Consider the following 24,022-nt stretch of genomic DNA (forward strand, 5'->3'; position numbering starts at 1 on the left):
GAGGAGATGAAAAGGAATGATCTCGGAGATGGATTCACTGTGGGGAGGAATCTCAGGTCACGTTCAATGTTGATGGGGGAGTGGAGAAATGGGAATTTTTTGTGACAATGAGAGGAGGATTTTTAGTGAAATGTGGAGTTTCATCCTAGCGAACAAGTGACATTAATTCCATTTGACTCATAAGCATGTCAGTGCCATTGCCTGGATGAGCAGAGTCAGGGAGATTGCTCTGTGAGGTTCCCCATCCCAGGGATTGGGAATGAACCATAGAGCTTAAAAGGACACATGCATCTCTCTCTATTTGAGAGACAAATGGTTCAATCCAGGTTAAAGGGAACCACTCCGCATCAAGCACATGGAAAGGAGAGGGGCTTGCTCTCCATGAGCTCTCACAGCTGAGACTGGGATTGAAGCTGAGATGTTGTCATTATTCTGCATTATACTCCAGCCATCTGAGCCACCTGACTGGGGAAGAGTGAACATAATATTCTGTGAGTTCAATTTTCTGACAGTTTGCTGTGTTTGTTAAGATGTAATTGTTCCAAAATGATTCTTTACTGACTTTGAACCGCCTGTGTGAGGGAATTGTGAGCATGGAGTGATAACCTCACATTTATTCACATTATATTACATTTGTCAAGTATTTGTCTACTCAGGCAGTGTGTCCAAATCATTCTGCAGCCTCTTATCCTCCTCCTCACAGCGCACACTGCCACCCAGCTTAGTGTCATCTGCACATCTGCATTCAATTCCTTTGTCCAAATTGTTAATGTATATTGTGAGCAGTTGGGGTCCCAGCAATAAACTCTGCAGTACCCCACTCTTCACTGCCTGCCACTCTGAAAAGGACGTGTTTATTCCAATTCTCTGCTTCCTGTCTGCCTATCAGTTCTCTCTCCACGTCAAAACATTACCTCCGATACCTTGAGCTTTAATTTTCCTGATTATTCTCATGCCTGGAATCTTGTCCAGACACACAACATTTACTGCTTCACCCTTGTCCACATTACTGGTCACATCCTTAATAAAAGTCCAGAAGATTTGTCAAGTATGATTTCCCTTTAATGAATCTATGCTGATGAGAAACAAATCTGTCACCATGTCCCAAATGATTAGTTATTACATTCTTAATAATTGACTCCAGCATTTTCACCACCACCAATGCCAAGCTAACTGGCCTGTAATTCCACATTTTCTCTCTCCCGCCATTTTTAAAGAATGGAGTTGCATTAGCAATTCTCCAATCCATTGGATCTCTTCCAGAGTCTACAGAATGCTGGAAAATTATCACCAATGCATCCGTTATTTCTAGGGCCACTTCCTTAGGTACTCTGGGATGCAGAGTATCCGGTCCTGTGGACTTATCAGGTTTTAATTCCATAAGTTTCCCCAACACCATTTCCTAACTAATAAGGATTTCCTTCAGTTCCTCCTTCATGCTTGACCCTCTGTCTCCAAGCATTTACTGAAGGAAGATCCAAAGTATTTAGTCAACTGAAAAAAAAACAAAAGAACTGCAGCTGCTACAAATCCAAAACAAAAACAGAAGTTGCTGGAAAAGCTCAGCAGGTCTGGCAGCATCTGTGAAGAGAAATCAGAGTTCAGGCTTCAGGTCCAGTGACCTTTCCTTTGAGTTATTGAGAAAGGGTTACCAGACTCAATTCTCTTCTCAGGTGCTGCCAGACCTACTGAACTTTTCCAGCAACTTCTGTTTTTATATTTGTTCAACTGGTCCACCATCTCTTTGTTGTTCATTATGAATTCACTTGATTCTAACAGGAAGTGACCTACATTTTGTCTTCACCAGTCTTTTGATGTTCCCATATATATAGAAGCTTTTACAGTCAGAATTTATGTTTTCCGCAAGCTTGCCTTCATATTCTATTTTCCCTTTCTGAATTAAAACCTTTGTCCTCCTCTGCTGAATTTTAAATTTCTCCCAGTCCTCAGGTTTGCTCCTTTTTCTGGTGAAGTTATCAGTCTCATCCTTGGCTTTAACACAGTTCCTGATTTCCCTTGTTAGCCATGGTTGAGTCATGTTCACTGTTTTACTCTTATGGCTGTCAGGAATGTACAATTGTTGAAGTTCATCCACGTAATCTTTAATTGTCTGCCATTACCTATTCACTGTCAGCCCAATAAGTATCCTTGGCCAGCTTATCTTTGGTAATGCATGTCTCATACCCTCAAAGTTAACTTTCTTTAAGTTCAGGATCCTAGCTTCAGATTTAATTGCCAACTTGATGAAGGATTCTACCATATTATGGTCATTATTCCCTCAAGGATCTCACAGGTATGCTGTTTTGGAAAATGTAACGGGGATGGATTCTCAGGGGAAAGTAGCATGAACAGCAAAGTTTCTGGCATTGAGACTGGCTCTAATGCAACAAGGGGTATGTTGGCTTCCAAGAGATCAATTGTGTAAGAGGATTCTGTAGTCCAAGGTACAGACAGACATTTCTGTGGCCAGTAGTGAAAAAGCAGAATGTTGTGTTGCTTCCATGGTGCCAGGATCAAGGATGTCTCAGAAAGGGTGCAGAATGTTCTCACGGGGGAGAGGGGCCAGCAAGAGGTCATTGTCCACATTGGAACCAACGATATAGGAAGGGAACAGGTTGAGATTCTGAAGGGAGATTACAGAGAGTTAGGCAGGAATTTAAAAAGGAGGTCCTCAAGGGTAGTAATATCTGGATTACTCCCAGTGCTACGAGCTAGTGAGGGCAGGATTAGGAGGACAGAGCAGATGAATGCATGGCTGAGGAGCTGGTGTATGGGAGAAGGATTCACATTTTTGGATCATTGGAATCTTTTTTGGGGTAGAAGTGACATGTACAAGAAGGACGGATTGCACCTAAATTGGAAGGGGACTAATATACTGGCAGAGAAATTTGCTAGAACCGCTTGGGAGGATTTAAACTAGTAATGTAGGGGGTGGGGGTACCCAGGGAGATAACGAGGAAAGAGATCAATCTGAGACTGGTACAGTTGAGAACAGAAGTGAGTCAAACGTTTAGGGCAGGCAGGGACAAGGTAGGACTATTAAATAAAACTGCATTTATTTCAATGCAAGGGGCCTAACAGGGAAGGCAGATGAACTCAGGGCATGGTTAGGAACATGGGAATGGGATATCATAGCAATTACAGAAACATGGCTCAGGGATGGGCAGGAGTGGCAGCTTTATGTTCCAGGATACAAATGCTACAGGAAGGATAGAAAGAGAGGCAAGAGAGAAAGGGAAGTGGCATTTTTGATAAGGGATAGCATTACAGCTGTGCTGAGAGAGGATATTCCTGGAAATACATCCAGGGATGTTATTTGGGTGGAACTGAGAAAGAAGAAAGGGATGATCACCTTATTGGGATTGTATTATAGACCCCCTAATAGTCAGAGGGAAATTGAGAAACAAACTTGCAAGGAGATCTCGGCTATCTGTAAGATTAATAGGTTAGTTATAGTAGGGGATTTTAACTTTCCAAACATTGACTGGGACTGCCATAGTATTAAAGGTTTAGATGGGGAGGAATTTGTTAAGTGCATACAAGACAATTTTCTGATTCAGTATGTGGATGTACCTACTAGAGAAGGTGCAAAACTTGACTTACTCTTGGGAAATAAGGCAGGGCAGGGGACTGAGGTGTCAGTGGCGGAGCACTTTGGGGCCAGCGACCATAATTCCATTAGTTTTAAAATAGTGATGGAAAAGGATACACCAGATTAAACGTTTAAGTTCTAAATTGGAGAAAGGCCAATTTTGACGGTATTAGGCAAGAACTTTCAAAAGCTGATTGAAGGCAGATGTTCGCAAGTAAAGGGACGGCTGGAAAATGGGAAGCCTTCAGAAATGAGATAACAAGAATCCAGAGAAAGTATATTCCTGTCGGGGTGAAAGGGAAGGCTGGTAGGTATAGATGCTGGATGACGAAAGAAATTGAGGGTTTGGTTAAGAAAAAGAAGGAAGCATATGTCAGGTATAGACAGGATAGATCGAGTTAATCCTTAGAAGAGTATAAAGAAAGTGGGAGTATACTTAAGAGGGAAATCAGGAGGGCAAAACGGGGACATGAGATAGCTTTGTCAAATAGAATTAAGGAGAATCCAAAGGGTTTTTACAAATATATTAAGGACAAAAGGGTAACTAGGGAGAGAATAGGGCCCCTCAAAGATCAGCAAGGCGGCCTGTGTGTGGAGCTGCAGAAAATGGGGGAGATACTAAATGAATATTTTGCATCAGTATTTACTGTGGAAAAGGATATGGAAGAAAAAAACTATAGGGAAATAAATGGTGACATCATGCAAAATGTCCGGATTACAGAGGAAGAAGTGCTAGATGGCTTGAAACAGGTAAAGGTGGATAAATCCCCAGGACCTGATCAGGTGTATCCGCGAGCTCTGTGGGAAGTTAGGGAAGTGATTGCTGGGCCTCTTGCTGAGATATTTGTATCATCGATAGTCACAGGTGAGGTGCCAGAAGACTGGAGGTTGGCAAACGTGGTGCCACTGTTTAAGAAGAGTGGTAAAGACAAGCCAGGGAACTATAGACCAGTGAGCCTGACCTCGGTGGTGGGCAAGTTGTTGTAGGAAATCCTGAGGGACAGGATGTACATGTATTTGGAAAGGCAAGGACTGATTAGGGATAGTCAACATGGCTTTGTGTGTGGGAAATCATGTCTCACAAACTTGATTTGAGTTTTTTTGAAGAAGTAACAAAGAGGATTGATGAGGGCAGAGCAATAGATGTGATCCATATGGACTTCAGTAAGGCGTTCGACAAGGTTCCCCATCGGAGACTGCTTAGCAAGGTTAGATCTCATAGAATACAGGGAGAAATAGCCATTTGGATACAGAACTGGCTCAAAGGTATAATACAGAGGGTGCTGGTGGAGGGTTGTTTTTCAGCCTGTAGGCCTGTGACCAATGGAGTGCCACAAGGATTGGTGCAAGTCCTCTACTTTTTGTCATTTACATAAATGATTTGGATGCAAGCATAAGAGGTACAGTTAGTAAGTTTGCAGATGACACAAAAATTGGAGGTGTAGTGGACAGCGAAGAGGGTTACCTCAGATTACAACAGGATCTGGACCAGATGGACCAATGGGCTGAGAAGTGGCAAATGGAGTTTAATTCAGATAAATGTGAAGTGTTGCATTTTGGGAAAGCAAATCTTAGCAGGACTTACACACTTAATGGTAAAGTCCTAGGGAGTGTTGCAGAACAAAGAGACCTTGGAGTGCAGGTTCATAGCTCCTTGAAAGTGGAATCACAGGTAGATAGGATAGTGAAGAAGATGTTTGGTATGCTTTCCTTTATTGGTCAGTATATGGAATGAGCTGCCAGAGGAAGTGGTGGAGGCTGGTACAATTGCAACATTTAAGAGGCATTTGGATGGGTATATGAATAGGAAGGGTTTGGAGGGATATGGACCGGGTGCTGACAGGTGGGACTAGATTGGGTTGGGGTATCTGGTCAGCATGGATGGGTTAGACCGAAGGGTCTGTTTCCATGCTGTACATCTCTATGACTCTATCACTCTATGACCACCATGTTGCTAATTAATCTTCTCTCATTGCACAATAACCAGTCTTTATGGCCTGCTCTCCAGTTAGTTCCTAGACATATTTGTTGAGGAAACCAACCTGCATGCATTCCAGGAAATCCTCCACCATCACAGTGCTACAAGTTTGCTTCATCAATGACTCTCCCTTAATCATAAGATCAGAAGTGGGGATGTTCGCTGATGATTGCTCAATGTTCAGCACCATTCACAACTCCTCAGATATTTTCCATGTGCAAATGCAACAAGATCTGGATGATATCCAGGCTTGAGCTGACAATCAGCAAATAACATTAACATCTCACAAATCCCAGACTATGACCAGCACAAATAAGAAACAATTTGAACAACACTCATTGACATTCCATCACTTAATCCCCCACTATCAACATCCGAGGAATTATCATTGACCAGAAACTCAACTGGACTCACCATATAAACACAGTGGCTACAACATCAGGTCAGAAGCTGCGGTGAGTAACTCAACTGGCTCCTCAAAGCCTGTCCACCATCTGCAAAATATAAGTCAGGAGTGTCATGGAATACTCCCCACTTGCCTGAGTGAGTGCAATCCCAACAAAACTCAAGAAACTGACACCATTCAAGATCCAGTACCCACTTGACTGGGACTACATCCACAAGCATCCGTTCCCTCCAATCTCGATGATCAGTAGCAGCTGCAGAAATTCACTAAAGATCCTCAGCCAGCATCTTCCAAATCCATTCTAGATTAGAGTAGTGCTGGAAAAGCACAGCAGTTCAGGCAGTATCTGAGGAGCAGGAAAATCGACGTTTCGGGCAAAAGCCCTTCTTTCCCGAAACGTTGATTTTTCTGCTTATCGGATGCTGCCTGAAGTGCTGTGCTTTTCCAGCACCACTCTAATCCAGAATCTGGTTTCCAGCATCTGCAGTTCTTGTTTTTACCTATCTTCCAAATCCATGACCACTTCCATCTAGAAGGAAAGGGCAGCAGATATATGGGAACACCACCATCTTCAGGTTCCCCTCCAAGACACTCACCATTCTGACCTAGAAATATATCACCATTCCCTTCGTGTTGCTGGGTCAAAATGTTGGACTTCCCTCCCTAATGGCATTGTGGGTCAACCCACAGTGGGTGGACTGCAGCGATTCAAGAAGCTCACCACCACCTTCTCAAGGGACAACCAGGGTCACGCAATAAATGCTGGCCAGTCAGCGACAATCACCTCACACAAATGAATTTTTAAAACCTGACCTCATATCAACCACATCTCTTACCCATGCAATGATCCTGCGAATCTAAATGCAGGCATTGCATCAGTGTTCACCCAGAACAAGGATATGGAAGATGGTGAGATTTTTGTGGAGCATGCTAATATGCTGATTTTTGGAATCCTTTCACAGTGCAAGCAGGCCATTAGGACCATTGAGTCCATATCAACTTTGAAGAGTGTTGCACCCAGACCCATCCCATCCCTGTAATTCTGCGTTTCCATTGCTGAACCACCCAAACTGCGCATCACTGAACACTATGGGCAAGTTAACATGGCTAATTCACCTCACCTGCATATCTTTGGAAAGTGGGAGGAAACCGGAGCACCCAGAGGAAGCCAACGCAGACTTGGGGCAAACATGCAAACTCCACACAGATGAGTGCCTGAGGTTGGAATCAAACCCAGGTCTCTGGCACTGTGAGGCTGCAGTGCTAACCACTGAGTCATCATGCCACCCTCAAAGTTTTCAATTTCTTTTGGAAATATTTTCTTTAACTTTAGCACAATTGATCACAGTGCTGCTGAAGTATCTTGAAGTCTCCATGTTAGAAATTCTTTGGTCTATATCCCCCTACACCAGATTATGGTGATCAAGCCACATGCCCTTGTAATAGCAGCATTAGTTGACTTGACATTTAGCTTCAAGTTATTCAATGTCAGAATTATTGCCTTCCCTCTTGATTTCAGACAACAGGAATGAAAAGTGGTTCTCTCATGCCCACTTTCACGATACATAGGATACAGGTATTCCAATAATTGCTATCTAACCAAGAACATACAATTTGAGTTGCCCTGTGCCCATTTGTGTGAGCATTTTGGATACCATTTTGGGTCTGAAACCATCACTTTAATTTCCAAGCCATTTACATTTTCCTGTTACATGTCCCTGAAGCTATTGATTATAGCATCCATTCCACCTTCCCGGCTCAGGCACATGCACACAACCCCACCACACCCATGGCTTGTTACCTGTGACATGCACCTCAGGGAGTCCATGTATTGCAAAAGATGCACACAACTTTTCTCTTGTTGTCTCCATATTTAATGAATGAATTCTCTGGATGTCAAATCACTTTGAGTGGGTGTTCACGCTGACTAAACATACAGAATCCATGAAAGGTTTGGCATAGTCAATGTGTAACCAGGTCCAGGATTCACTCGGACATTCCCATGAATATGAGGGAGCTGCTAGCAGTAATTTTTGTCCTTGTTGGCACTTTGGGCACTGCTCACGGTTGTGTCTGTATCCAATCCTGGCCACCAGACATTACTTTCCACCACATTTTCATTTTGGGCACCCCTGGATGACCCTGGTGGAGATCAGCCAGTATCTGGCAGTAACCTTTGCTCAGTCGAATCACTCCTGCTCCCTACAGTAATCTGCCATCCCCTACAGTAATCGGGGCTTAGCGGGTCCAGAAAGGTTTCAGTTCAGATTGTGATGCCCCTTTGACCTCCACAACAACACCAGCTGTTTTAGTTTAGCCAGGATCGGATCTTCTTGTGTCCAGTCAGGTCTGGTCAGCGGTGATCAGAAGGGTATTCAGAAAGTTTATAATTAGAACGGACCCTTCCAGTGACAGCATCACCAGAGGATTAATCTGCCAGCAGGAGGTGGCTCAAGGCATCACATTTGCCACGTGGCCTTCTGGATAGTTTTCTGTCACCAAGTTCCCCTTTATTTAAACATGTTTAGTATGTGACACTGATCCAGCTCCCTCAGAGCCAGTTCTCAGAGTGAATAGAAGCCCTGACACTCCTGTTCATATCTGTCAGCCAGGGCTTCCTGATTGGACCAGCCCTAATCAGGGAACTCATATTCCATGAGCTCTACCTGGCTGACCTTGTTACAATCCCCACACAGGGCCACAACAGTAAGTGTATAGGTCCTGTACTGATTTGCCTTACCAAAATGCAACACCTCACATTTGTCTAAATTGAACTCCATTCGCCAATCCTTGGCCCATTGGCCCATCTGATCAAGGTCCCATTGGATTCTAAGATAAACTTCATCACTGTCCACTGTAACATCTATTTTAGTGTCATCTGTAAACTTACTAACTATATCTTCAACATTCACATCCAAATCATTTATATGAATGATGAAAAGCAGTGGATCCAGCATCAATCCCTGTGAAACATTGCTAGGCACAGTCCTCCAGTCTGAAAAACACCCCTCCACAACCACTCTCTGTCTCCTCCCTTCCAGCCAAGTTTGTAACAATTTACAAGCTCCCGCGGATCCCATCTGATGTCACTTTACTAATCTTCGGTATGAGGTGGCTATGAATTTATTCTATTCAAGGTCTGCTTTCTGATCTTCAATGAGAGACATCATCACAAATCCTCCATCTGAATTATCTTCACCTTCCAGGAGAGTTTCAGCTGCCCTTTCATTTGTTTGTGATATCACATCAACCCTTACTGACAGATTTTCTTTACCAATTGCTCTGGTTCCCACCCACTATGGATAGATCCAAGAAACCTGTTCTGGAAGTGTTTTGTTTCTTGAACATAAGAACCAGGAGCAGGAGTAGGCCATCTGGCCCTTCGAGCCTGCTCTGCCATTTATTAAGTCATTGGCTGATCTTGTCACATCCTCAGCTCCACTTACTCGCCCTCTCATCATAACCCTTAATTTCTTTATTGTTCAAAAATCTATCAATCTTATCTTTAAAAACATTCAATAAGGAAACCTCAATTGCTTCATTGGGCAGGGAATTCTGCAGATTCACCACCCTCTAGGTAAAGAAATTCCTCCTTGATTCAGTCCAAAATCTGCTCCCCCTTCTTTTGAGGCTATGCCAACTTGTCCTATTTTCACCCACCAATGGAAACATTCTCTCTACTTCTATCATATCAATTTTTTTCATATTTTATGTTTCTAAAAAATTCACTCCTCAATCTTCTAAATTGCAATGTATGTAATCCCAGTCTATTCAATCTCTCCTCATAAACCATCCCCCTCGATTCCAGAATTAATCTAGTGAATCTCCTCTGCACACCCTCTCATCCCAGTACATCTTTAAATCTCCTTTGGATATTTTATATTTGTTGGTAAAGCTGTGCGCTTTCGTCCAGCTAAGCCATTTCACAGAAGTGACTCTATGTTTGTGAGACCATGGAGGGGATTGTGTGGGTGGTAGGGGTGGGGGGGTTATGGGGAATTATTTGTGGTAATAGTAGGAGGATATTGAAGGGAAATGTGGAATTGATCCACATTTCCAGAGACTTACAGAGATATTAATAACATCATGGAGAGTTGGGCAGTGAGGGGGAGAATGGAGCGTGAGTTGATGCCAATTAAAAGGGCCATGTTCCAGGGATAAATGTGAGGAAGACAAATGTTGAGGATCAGGCTAATGAAGATGATTATTTGGGATAAACATTCTGCCAGCCCTTTCCTGATTTGGGGAAAGGAAATGTGCCAATATTCCAGGGTGGGAGACAGATAGCAGGATTGGGACCCTGGCTGGTATCTTTGCATCATCCCTCTGGAAGACTGGAGGGTAACAAATGTTGTTCCTTATTCAAGAAGGGCTGCAAAGAGAAACCTGGAAACTTTCAACTAGTTAAGCCTAACATCTGTCTTAGGTAATTTACTTGAGAAGATTCTGAGGGAGTAGACAGATGTGCATCTGGAATTTCAGGGTCTGATAAGGGTGGTCAGCATGGCTTTGTGCGTGGCAGATCATGCCTTATAAATTTATTAGAGTTCTTTGATGATTTGACTGGAAAGATTGACAAGGGCAAGAGGGTAGGTGTAATCTATATGGAATTCTGTAAGGCCTTCAATAAGTTTCCTCGTGATCGGCTGGTCAGGAAGGTTAGATTGCATGGAATCCTGGGAGAACTGGCAAATTGGATACACAATTGGCTTAAAGGTAGGAAGCAGAAGGTAATAGAGGAAGGATGCTTGTAGGAGTGGAGGCCTGTGACTAGTGGTGTGCCTAAGGGATCAGTACTCGGCCCACTACTGTTTGTTATCCATATCAATGATTTAGAAGAGAATGTACAAGGCATGTTTAGTAAGTTTGCAGATGACACTAAAATGGACTGTATCATGGGCGGTGAGGAAGGTTATCTGAAATTGCAGCAAGACCTTGATCATTTGGGGAAGTGGGCAAAGAAATGGCAAATGGAGTTTAATATAGATAAAGTCAAATCAAGGTTGGAGATTCATGGTGAATGGTAGGGCCTTAATGAATGTAGTGGAATAGAGGGAAATTGGAGTTCAGGTACACGGTTGTCTGAAAGCAGAGTCACAATAGACAGGGCAGTGAAGAAGGCTTTTGGCACATTGGCCTTCATCAGTCAGGGCATTGAGTACAGAAGTTGGGAGGTTCTGTTGCAATTGCATAGGATGTTGGTGAGGCCACAATTGGAGTTTTGTGTTCAGATTTGGTCACCATGCTTCAGGACGGATGTTATTCAACTGGAAAGAGTGCAGAAGAAATTTACAAGGATATTGCCAGGACTCAAAGGACAGAATGATCAGGAGAGGTTGCAAAAGCTAGGAGTTTATTTTCCTTTAGAGTGCAGGAGACTGAGGTTGGCGGAGTGTGGGGGGGGTGGGGGGGAGGTGTTGGAGGGAGGGGGCAGGGAGTCTGAGAGATGTATCAGCATTCATGGACATTATGGTTGACATGGACCAGTTTGGACTGAAGGAGCTGTCTCTGTGCTGTAGGACTTTATGATTATGATTGGTTTGGACAAGGTGTCAGGGAGCTGGGTCTCTGAGCAGCTCCTGGACATAGGGGGACACAGGGTCAGTTAGTAATCAGGTGATTACCAATGCCAGTGAATACTGAGTGATTCTGTGTACATGGCAGTGAAACAATTGTAAGGATTCAGGGTCAGGTACTGAGGGAGCAGTGTCTGACTGAGCATGAGATTGGAATAAATCAGTAAAATACAGGGATAGAAGTCAGCCATTTGGCCCATCTAGCCTGCTTCACCATTCAATTGGATCATGGCTGATCTGATAACCCTCAAACCCACTTTCCTGCCTTTTTCCCATGACCCTGGACTCTCTCACTAGTTAAATCTCTGTCTATCTCATCCTTGTATATCCTGAATGACCCAGCCATGACAGCCCTCTGTGGGAAAGAATTCCACAGATTCACAACCTTCTGAGAGAAGAAATTTCTCCTTGACTCTGTTTGAAATGTGTGACCCGGTATTCTGAGATTATACACTCAAGTATGAGACTCGCCTGCAAGGGGAAACTACTCTCTATATTGCCTCTTCAATATTTTATATGTCTCACTAAGTTCTTCTCACATTCTCCTAAACCCAGATGAACACAGGCCCAACCTACTCACCATCTCTTCATAAGAATATCCCTCCACACCCAGGATCAACCGAGTGAACCTTCTCTGGACTGCCTCCAATGTCAGTGTATTTTTCCTCAGATTAGGGGCCCACAACAGCCCACATTATTCCAGCTCTGGTCTAACTAGTGCCTTGTATAGTTGTAGCAAAGTCTCCCTCTTTTTTTCCTCCATTCCCTTTGAAATAAAGGCCAACATTCCATTTTCCCTCCTTACTCTCTGCTGAACTTGGATGCTCGCTCTCAGTGATTCTTACACACTCTCCAACCCTCCCAGTCCCTCTGTGCTGGGCTGTCAAGCAGTCTTTCCCCTCATGGGAGGCAATGGCCAAGTGGGATCATCACTGGATTATTAACCCAGAGACCCAGGACTTGTTCTGAGACCCCATATTCAAATCCCTCCATGGAAAATGCTGGAATTTGAATTCCTTAAAAATCTGGAATTAAACATCTGATGATGAGCATGAAGTGATTGTTCATGAAACACCCATCTGGTTTATTGCCATTCTTACTGGTTTGGCCTGCATGTGACTGCACCCTGAGCAATTATGGATCAGTAACAAATGCTGGCTTAGCCAACAATGTTCACATCTTGATTGAAGAAATAAAATGGTATTCTCCCTGTTAAAGTGCGTGGCCTTGCATTTCCCACAATACATTTCATTTGCCAACATGTTGCCCACTCATTGAACTTGTCTATAGCCCTGTGCAGACACTTTGTGTCATTCTCACCACTTGTCTTCCCATTTATTTTTGTGCCAACCACAAACTTTGCTGCAGTAGATTCAATTTCCTCACCTAGTCATTAATATTGATTGTTAATAATTGTGGCCCAGCACTGAGCCCTGTGATACTTCACAAATTGCAGGTTGTTACCCTGAAAATGCACCTTTTGTCACAATCCCTGTCAATGTTTGCTAACCAATCCTCTGTCCATACTACCTCCAAAATCAAGGCCTCTCATCTTATTCAGTCGCCTGATAGGTGGTACCTTATTAAAAGTGTTTTGCAAATCCAATTGCATGACATTGACCTTTATGTATCCTGCTTTTTACCTCATCAAAGTGTTCCAATACATTTGTCTGGCATTATTTGTCCTTTGTGGCACTATGCTGATTCATGTTTGACATTTCTAAATGTTCTGCCAATACTATCACCATCACCATTATCACTATCATTATTATTGTTGCTATTGCTGTGGGTGAGCTGTCTCCTTGAACCGCTGCAGTTCATGTCCTGCAGGTAGACCCATAATGCCCTTAGTGAGAGAATTCCAGCATTTTGACCCAGCGACACTGAATGAACAGTGATATATTTACAAGTCAGAACGGTAAGTGGCTTGGTCTTGCAGGGGTTGGTGGTCCCATGTATCCGCTGCCCTTGCCCTTTCAAATGGAAGTGAATGTGGGTTTTGATCGTGCTGCAGAAGATATTGACATGTCCAAAATGTCGAAGAAATTTTCAACAGAATTAAAAAATATTATTTCACACTCTGTTTATTTAATTATTTCTGTTTCTGTTGATGGACTTTATTTGATCTGTATCGGTCCCAACTGCAGCTCAATGGTTTCGTGTTCTCTCCTGTTCTCTCTGTTTAACTCAAAACTCCCACGACTCTGTCAAATCCTTTCAATATGGCAGTACAGGGAAGCTGGTTTTGTGGGAATAAAAGTATTGCTTTTTTTTAAAAGTATCAATGGTCCAGTTGTTCTCCAGTCTCCGAGCCTGGAATGTGTAACCGAGGGTCACACTGCCTGGTCACAGTGCACCATGAGGAACGCCGCAGTGACACACACTGATGTTCACTGGTACCGACTGCCCCCAGAGCAAATTACGGAGTGGGTTTTAACAGATCCAGGAAGTGGCTCCACACAATGGAGCCCACGATTCCAGCCTTACAGAGACTCCTCCAATAACAGCTTCATTCTGACCATCACAAACGTGCAGCCCAATGACACTGGGGTCTATTATTGCTCAGTCTGGGGAAAGATATATGGGAAAGGAAGCCAGCTCATTGTAGACAGTAAGTAGAGTTTACGTAACAATCACCTCCAACAATAACCTCTTGCCCAATGAATGAATTGGAGATCGGTTTGTGATCAAATGCTTGAGGATGTGATGGAGCGTGATCTTGGGGATGGATTCATTGTGGGGAGGAGGCTGAGCTCAGGTTCAATGTTGGTGGTCAGTGGGAAGAAAGGGAATACTTTTGTGACAATGGGAGGAGGATTTTGTGGGAAATGTGCTTTCTCTTTTACTTGCCCCATTGTGGGAGATTGGGCAGCCAATAGTAGATCAGATGTAACGCAGAGAAATGTGAGGAGACTCAGACTGGGAGGAGAAATAAGAGCAGTGGAGACAATTTTATTTAAAAGTGCAATTCTAATGGGTGCACAGGAATAGATAGACCTGGGAGTATACTCTTTCATTAAAATAAGTAATGAAATGTGTAAGAACCACTCTTTAAAGTTCTGTAGCAAAACAAAAGCATTGACTTCACCCAATTCACATGAAAGTGAATAAATTCTGAGATATCAGCACTTCTAACTTCTGATGTGATGTCCTTGCTACACTGGGATGGTCTTTCTTTCAGGTTTTTTTTTCTACAAACGGCAGGAATATTCCTGCAGAGCCGTGTTACCCTGTCTGTGAATGAATGCATGTTTGAGATTAATGGGATGTAATGGGATTAATGGGATTAACCACAAATAGAAATGCAGTTGTTGATCACATTTTCTGCTTGTTTCAAACATCTGTCTTGCTGATAATAAATGTCATGTTTGAGGTCATTAATCAAACTGCTTTTTGTTTACTTTGGCTTAGAGGACAGAAAATAAACAAAATGGCTGCAATGTTGATTCTTGATAGATTTAGTATGACTTGTGGTTAACTGGGGCTTTATTACTCATGCACTCCCCCCCCCCCCCCCCCCATTAGAGTCTAAACACTGATGAGAGGTGTATGGTTTCTATATAATTTTAATATCACTTAGTTTGGAGTTTGGATTCTGAACTAGTGGCATGTATGTTTTCATCATAGTGTGTATGAGAGGATTTAAAGTTTAAAATGACAATATTTCTGGAGTGATGATTGACTTTTTAAAAATAAATCAATCTGACAGAAACAGTTCTTGGAGTGTAAATGGGAATTTGTTTGCATTGGGAGAGATCTTATGAGCAGACAAAGTAAACATTGAAATCATTAGGGTGCTTACAGGTTGATGGAATTGGATTGTATTTCATTTCAGAGAGGCACATATTACTTGGAAAGTCTGATTTTTCTAATTCACAGAGTTCAGATGGGTGATTAGATTAGATTCCCTACAGTGAGAAAACAGGTCCTTTGACCCAACAAGTCCACACTGACCCATCAAAGAGTAACCCACTCAGGCCCAATCCCCTATTCTATGCTTACCCCTGACTAATGCACCTAACACTATGGGCAATTTAGCATGGCCAATTCACCAGACCTGCACATCTTTGGATTGTGAGAGGAAACTGATGCACCCAGAGGAAACCCACGCAAACATGGGGAGAATGTGCAAACTCGACACAGGCAGCTGCCTGAGGCAGGGATCGAACTCGGGTCCCTGGCTCTGTGAGGGGCAATGTGAACCACTAAGCTATCGTGCCACCCAAAATGTGTTAAGTATTTAAAACAGTTTCTGCTGATGAAAGGTGATAATTTTGAATTGATAAGAATAGGGGACCTCAGGATAAGCAGTTTAAGATAAGAATTGCCACCCTGAAAATGTCACAATTAGCCCAACTCCCTGCCATTGGTTAGTCAGTAAATCCTCTGTCCTTACTACCTGCAACATTAAGGACTCTCATTGTATTAAGTAGCTTAATGTGTGGTACCTTATCAAAAGCACTTATTTAAATTCAAATACATTATTGACTGGATCCCCTTTATCTATCCTGCTTCTTACCTCATCAAAACATTCCAATACATTTGTCTGGCATTATTTATCCTTAATGACACCATATTGACTCTGCTGAGTCAAATGAGTCATTTCTAAATGTTCTGTCTATAGCATCATCATCATAATTATCATTACTATTATCACCATTAATATTATTATTAATATTATTGTTGCTATTACTTGTGGGTGAGTTGCCTTCTTGAACTGCTACAGTCCATATGCTGTAGGTAGATCCATAATGCCCTGAGGGAAGGAATGCCAGGATTTTGACCCAGTGACCATGATGGATGAAGTAACTCCACAAAAGCTGGTATCTCGTCACCAAGTCACCCTTTACTGATATATGCAGAGTCCTTGACACTGATCCATCTCCCTCAGAACCAGCTCCCAGAGTGATCATGTGATGATGCTGCTCCTTTAACAAGGTTTTGTTGTCCTTGGATGTTTTTTTCAGAGACATAGTAATGACACAGACTCCGAAAAGTCTGGGCTTGGATGGGTTTTAGGGCCAGTTTGATTGTAGCTCACAGATACTGCCTCAGTCAAAAGGCTTTTACGTTTTAAAACATAAACACTGGTACAATGAAAAGGGAGAGGCCAGTTCTCCCAGATTAGCTCGCTCTGGTTTGGTTTGGTTTTGGCAGTCTGGCTATTCACTGAAAGCAGTCAGGCAGTTGTAAAACCAGCTGGATCCAAAGAAGCAGGTCCATGCTGATCCTCTCTCTGACTTCTCTTCAGTAAGACCCTTTGTTTGATTTTACCTTCTGTGCCAAGAGGAGTTTATGGGGATTGTTGCAAGTACTTTGAACAGCTTCATTAAGTTGGGATAATTTATTGGGTTTTCAGATAGGTTAAGTTCATCTATATTCTGTTCTTAGTGAGTTTTGAGAAGATTTATAGCTCAGGTTGAGGTTCTGGATGTAGGTTTGCTCGCTGAGCTGTAAGGTTCATTTTCAGATGTTTCGTCATCATACTAGGTAACATCACCAGTGAAGCTCCAGATGAAGATGTTACCTATTATGATGATGAAACATCTGAAAATGAACGTTCCAGCTCAGCAAGCAAACCTACATCCATATCCTGTTCTCTTTTGCTTGTGTTTCATTCAGTAATCTTGTAAATAAATTCTGGCTTGTTTAAAATGATGTGGTTTGACTAACAGTATCCGTCCTGGATTATTCATGTTGCACCCACTAAAACAGCAAGCAAAGTTAAGGTCTGGGAGACTTTCTGAAAATGTTTTGAGGGGTTCTGGACTGGTCCATAGCAGATTGGGAGCTGTTTGCAGGATTTGTTCTTTCACTCCAATTTGGGATTCAGGTTGTTGGACTCAAAGTGTTCAGTGTTAGTGTCTTTTGTTCTGGGTGTTGAATTCAGTTGATTTAAACAGTGCTTGGGAGAGCAATGGCTCTTTCGGTCACCAAGCGTTTTCTGTGGGTGGAAGAAGTGACTTTGGGGTTTTACAAGAGGTGGTTAAGGCCAAGCTGCTGGAATTATCAGACAAGCTGGGGTTGGAGCTGCCTCCTTCCATGAGGGAAGGAGAGAAAATTGCAGCAATAACTCAGCATTTACATTTGCTGGAAATGTCATTAGAATCTTTAGAGATGGCTAATATTTAATTGAAAATGAAACAGTTTGTATTACGATTAAAAGCAGAGGAAAGGAAGAACGAATGAATGGCTTTAATAGAAGAAAAAGAAAAAGAGAGAGAAAAGGAGCAAAAAAGAGATAGAGAAGAGCAAGAAAGAGTGAGAGAAAGAGAGAGAAAGAAGAGAGTAAAGGAAGAAAGAGAGGGAGCTTGAACTTCAGAAATTGGCACTTAGCCTGGAAAGTCAACTGAAAAGGATGGAGCTGTAGGCTGAAGGTAAGCTGAGTGAGGAAGAGAGTGAGGATGAGCAAACCCATGGTAGCTAAAGGCCTGGTGAAAAACTGTTTAAATATATTCAGGCATTGCCCAAATTTGACGAGAAGGATGTGGAAGCCTTTCCCATCTCATTTGAAAAGGTGGCTAAACAAATGCGATAGCCCGTGACAATGTAGGTTTTATTGATCCAAACAAAACTTGTAAGTAGAGCTAGTGAGGTATTTGCATCACTATCAGAGGAGTAATCTGGGGCATAAGAGGAGGTGAAGAAAACCATCTTAAGTGCAGATGAGCTGGTGCCTGAAGCCAACTTGGTGAAAGTGAGGACTGCAGATGCTAGAGATCAGAGCCGAGATGAGAGTGGTGGTGGAAAAGCACTGCAGGTCAGACAGCATCCTTGGAGTCAAACCTACAAACAAAGGAATTTTGATAGTTGGATACAGTCAGTAAAAACAAAGCAAAACTATGACTCCTTTAGAGAGATTACTATTTAAAAATTCACCTCCTGAATTAGTGAGAACTCATGTGGAAGAGCAGAAAGTTAAAACAGCAAAATTAGCAGCTGGAATGACTGATGGTTATGAGTTGGTTCATAAATCAAAGTTTAGCTTCCAAAATCAATTTCAGTCCATGGGGGATGGAAATTGGGGAAAAGAAAATTCCTCACATGGAGACGGAAAGGTAGATCTTGGTGATGATCATAAGGATAACTTGCCATGGGTGAAAAAGGAATCCTTGAAGGTGAAAGGGAAGTTAAAAAGCTTTCATATTTTCATTGCAATAAAGTAAGCCACATGAAATCACAGTTGTGGTGGGTTAGGAAAAGGACTGGGAAGCCAGATATAGGAAAACAGGATAAGCCAGTGACTTTTGTTGGAGTGGTCATGGAAAGCACAGTGGAGGCTTGGAAGCTGCACCAGAATGTACAAGTTGGTCAGAGGTTGGCTAAGGAGGAAATGACAGATCTTCTGAAACCATATAGCTGCAAAGGTAAAGTTTACTTGAATAGGCCAGGAGCAGCAGGTAAAGAGGTTAGGATATTAAGAGACAAAGGATCGTCTCAATCTGTGATGCTGAAAGATGAGGATATATGTACTTCTGAAGGGCTATTGCCAGAAAAGGTACTAATACCAGGAATTCAAGGTAAGACAAGGAGTTCTCAATTATGTAAAGTGAGCTTAGAGTGTCCAGTGAAGAATAGAAACATCTTGGTAGGAGGACTGGACAAACTCTCAGCTCTAGGAATACAATTTGTCCTTGCTAATGATATAGCTGGTTCACAGGTCAGAGTGCTACCTACGGTGATTGAACAGCCAGTGGAAACTCAGGCAATTGAACTATTGCAGGACACATATCCTGGGACTTTTCCTGACTGTGTGGCAATGAGGCTACAAAGTCACTAGTTGAAACAGTGAGATCAAAGAGTACTAATAAGAAAGTTGAATTGGAATAAGCAGAGACCCTGTGTCATCAGTTGGTTGGCACAAACTGAGAGCAGATAGATGATTGAGCAGACATCTTTAGCTCAGATAAATGAACTGAGTTACTGCAGAAAGATGAAAATATAGAGCAATTGGGTCAAAAGGCATATGCAGGAAAAAGTTAAAAATCACACAACACCAGGTTATAGTCCAACAGGTATAATTGGAAGCACTAGTTTTCAGAGCGCCGCTCCTTCATCAGGTGGTTGTGGAGGACACAATTGTAAGACACGGAATTTAGGGCAGAAGTTCACAGTATGAACGTATATGTAACTGAAATTATACATTGAAAAATACCTTGATTGTTTGTTGAGTCTTTCATCTGTTAGAATACCGTGATAGTTTCACTTCTTTCATAGGTACAACGCAACTTTTTTTTAAAGTTACATTCTCAGGTAAACTGTAACAATTGGTGTCAGCCAGATAATATGTTGAAGGTGTTAGCCCCATGTGTTCCCTGTCTAACAAGATATTTTTCAATGTATAATTTCAGTTACATCACACTGTAAAGTTTTGCTATAAATTCTGTGCCTTACAATAGTGTCCTCCACAACCACCTGATGAAGGAGCAGCGCTCCAAAAGCTAGTGCTTCCAATCAAACCTGTTGGACTATAACCTGGTGTTGTGTGATTTTTAACTTTGTACACCCAGTCTAACACTGGCATCTCCAAATCATGACTATGCAGAAAAAGAATCTGAATGTATCCCTGAATGTTATTATCATAAAAATGATGTCTTAATGAGGATATGGAGACCATCACATATTCAGGTAGATGAGAAATGGGAAGAAGTTCATCAAGTCATATTGCCAGTGGGTTATCTAGCCTGGTACATAACAAGCAGACACTCCTGTTTTTATCTGTCAGCCAGGTCTCCCTGGTTGAAGCATGTTAACAGCCCCAAACAGGGGCTGACTACAAAGAAACAATGATATATTCCAAGATAGGATGATGAGTGATTTGGAGACGAACTTGCAGGGGGTGGTATTCCTTGTCCTTCTCGATGGAAGTGAATCTGCTGCAGAAAAAAATGGCGCATCTAAATTGTTGATCAGATTCTGACAAGAGTTGGGAAATATTATTCAACATGCTGTTTATTTAATTACTTCTGTTTATGTTGATGGATTTTTTCCATCTAAATCAATCACAGATGCATCTCAATTGTTCAGTGTAATAATGTGTTCTCTCTGTTCAACTCAAAATTCCTACCACTCTGCCAGATCCTTTCAATACAGCAGTACAGAGAATAAACTGATTCTTATCTGTTTCTTTAAAGGTATCACTGGTCCAGTCCTTCTCCAGTCTCCAAGCCTAGAACATGTCACCCAGGACCACACTGCCCGATTCCAGTGCACCATGAGGAACGCCACAGTGACACACACCGATGTTCACTGGTACCGACACTCTGCAAAAAAAATTATGGAGTGGGTTTTAACACATCCAGAAAGTGGCTCCACAGAATGGAGCCCAGGATTCACTGAGCGATTCCAGCATTCCAGAGACCCCTCCAGTAACAGCTTCATTCTGACCATCACTAACGTGCAGCCCAGTGACAATGGAGTTTATTATTGCTCAGTCTGGGGAAGGATCTATGGGAGAGGAAGCCAGCTCAATATCACCAGTAAGTATAGTTTACATGACAATCTCCTCCAGCAATAACCTTCTACCCAATGAATGAATTGGAGATCAGTTTGTAATCAAGAAGATTGGGGAGGTAATGGAAAGTGATTGCAGGGATGGATTCACTGTGGGGAGGAAGCTGAGCTCAGGTTCAGCAATTTATTTAATTATTTTGTGAGATGTGGGTGTCACTGGCTGGGCCAGCCTTTATTGCCCATCCTTAATTGCCCTTGAGAAGGTGGTGCTGAGCTGCCTTCTTGAACCACTGCAGTGACCCATTGATTGCCATTCGTGGGCTGTGGTCGGGTTCCTACACAATCTATTAAGACTCTGCTAAACGGTTCTTCAAAAGCTGCGATCGGAATTAAAGGTGAAGCTTTAATTGAGAGTTGGAGATTCCCCCAAGTCCAGACATGGACCAGCCTGTCTGGTAAAATTTAACATCTCTGCGTAATCCTGACCAATAAAAATGTTTTAATATTTTAGACTGTGTGTTGCTATTCCATAAATGACCTGCTATTAGAATTTCATGAGCTAGTTTGAAAAGTTTTATTCTGGTTCTCAGATGAAGTGACCACCTGATGGACCACTGCCTATTGCTCAGCGCTTGGTATTTGGGACTCTTTATGAATATCTCTTGGTATCTCTTTACGAATACTTTTTCTTTCAAACAATAACTCTCACAGACCGTTTCTGATTCCACTTCTGTGGATAAAAACAGAAATCACTGGAAAGTGTCAGCATCTGTGGAGAGAAATTAGAATTAATGTTGTGGGTCCAATGACCCTTGTATTGAACTGATGGCAATGAGGGAAAATGAAGATTTTTATAGAGAAGATGGGGTGGGGAGGAGGGTGAGTGTAAAAAATAGATGGAGATAGAGCCCAGTGTGAGAGAAAAACTGTTGGATGGACAAAGGAGTGTGTAATGGCCAGTCTGGAGGAATGAGCAGCTGCTGATGGGGACAGTTAGTGGCTGACAATGGGTAGAGTATGGTAGCTGCCTGAATAATGATAAGGCCTGGTGTGTGGGGGAGGGGGAAAGCATGGGGAAAGGTGCTCAGTCTCTAAAATTATTTTACTCGATATTGATTCCAGAAGGCTGCAAGGTAACCAAGTAGAAAATGAGGTGCTGTTGTTCCAGCTTGCTCTGAGCTTCATGAGAGCACTGCAGTAAAACTGAGACAGAGGTGTTGGCCAGGGAACACGATGGTGTGTTGGAGTGGCTAGCAGCTGGGAGCTTAGGGCCTTTTTTTGCAGACAGAATGGAGGTGTTCTGCGAATCAGTCACACAGTCTCCCTTTCATTTCCCAAATGAAGAGGAGACCACATTATGAGCAGTGAATACGGTTTGTCTCATCACAGAATACTCAGGGGCCTGGATAGAGTGAATGTGGAGAAGATGTTTGTTGGAGAGAGTCAGATCCAGGGCACAGCCTTACAGTGAAGGGACAATCAATTACAGCTGAGATGAAGAGGAATTTCTTCAGATAAAAAGTGGTCTGAACTCATTGCTCAATTCTCATTGCTGTAGAAGCCAAGTCATTGAGTATATTTAAGACAGGGATAGATAGGTTCTTATGAGCAAATGGATCAAGGGCTATGGGGAGAGAGCAGGAGAATGGGATTGAAACATATCATCCATGCTCGAATGGCAGAGCAGACCTGATGGGCCAAATGGCCTCATTCTGCTCCTATATCCATGACCTTATGGTCTATAATGTCATGGTTAGTTTGAATAATTAACCCCACTGGTTCACTCTGATACTCTTACCATCTGTCCTCTCTCATTAACTCTAAATTAGAGTTCTTCAGAACGTTCAGATGAGCTTTAATTTAGTCATAAATTTTCTCTTAAAGATGCAAATGTCCCGGTCCTCCTCCAGTCTCTGAGCCTGGAACGTATCACCGAGGGTCACACTGGCCGGTTACAGTGCACCGTGAGGAATGCCGCAGTGACACACACCAATGTTCATTGGGACCGTGAGAAACCAGGAAATAAGGTGGAGTGGGTTTTAACACATGACATGAGGAACGTCACACAATGGAGCCCAGGATTTACTGAGCAATTCCAGTCTTTTAGAGAACCCTCCAATAACAGCTTCATTCTGACCATCACAAACGTGCAGCCCAGTGACACTGGGGTGTATTACTGTAAAGTGTGGGGAGACATCAGTGGGAATGGAACCCAGCTGACTGTAACAGGTAAGTCTTGTTTACCTTAGAATAATCTGTTACTGTAACCATTTCCACATGGATTTATTGGAGTGGAGAATGTGTTAAATTCCTCTGGTAAAGATAAAGCAGAGAGCTCGATATAAACATGGAACAATTCTCGGTTTTTACTCACAGATAGAATAAACTGTTTCTCCTCTTGGACCAGTTCCTCAATCTCAAACTCTTTTTCTGTCTCTCTCTCTTTTTGCTTCTCCATCTTGTTTGTTCTCAGTGTTGGATTTAACATTCTCCTGTCTCTGTCTGGTTTTGTTTCATTCATTCTTGGGATGTGGCCAAGGGCTGGTACTTGTCCATTGTGAATAGCCCTTGAGAAGAAGTGTCTGCTCTGTTACAGGAAGCAGCTGATGCCAAAACATTGAATGTCTTCAAGGGAGAGTTAGATATAGTTCTCATGGCTAAAGGGTTCAAAGAGTAAGGGGAGAATGAGGAAGCAAGGAAATGAGTTGGATGGTCAGCCATGAATGTACTAAAAGGTGGTGCAGGAACAATGGGCTGAATGGCCTACTCCAGGTCCTAGTTTGTATGATTTGAGCAGGTGATGGTGAACTGCCTTCCTGAGCTGCTGTGGTCCCCTTGGTGTTGGGATGTTTGACCCAATGACACTGAAGGAACAATGATGATACACTGTATATATCTGAGTATAAGTCGATCTCATGAAAAAGTTGTCCCCCAATTTTTTGTCTAAAGGTCTGGAATTTTCCATATATCTCATGTCAAATTCAACCCTGGTTCTTCACAGTTAATAGACCAACAGT

The 24,022-nt window shown here is 42.5% G+C and overlaps 1 protein-coding gene across 1 annotated transcript in view; it reads left to right on the forward strand.

Annotated features, from left to right (window-relative positions):
* Positions 1 to 23,612, forward strand: part of LOC140482645 (immunoglobulin superfamily member 3-like) — a 62,793-nt gene extending 39,181 nt beyond the window's left edge. The window contains exons 5-7 of the mRNA XM_072580150.1: positions 20,687 to 21,031; positions 22,890 to 23,234; positions 23,602 to 23,612. Of these exons, the coding sequence (XP_072436251.1) occupies positions 20,687 to 21,031; positions 22,890 to 23,234; positions 23,602 to 23,612 (701 nt within the window). The remainder of the gene's footprint in view (positions 1 to 20,686; positions 21,032 to 22,889; positions 23,235 to 23,601) is intronic.
* Positions 23,613 to 24,022: the final 410 nt, after the last annotated feature.

This window comes from Chiloscyllium punctatum, chromosome 11, assembly GCF_047496795.1.
Source record: "Chiloscyllium punctatum isolate Juve2018m chromosome 11, sChiPun1.3, whole genome shotgun sequence".
NCBI classification, from domain to species: Eukaryota; Metazoa; Chordata; class Chondrichthyes; order Orectolobiformes; family Hemiscylliidae; genus Chiloscyllium; species Chiloscyllium punctatum.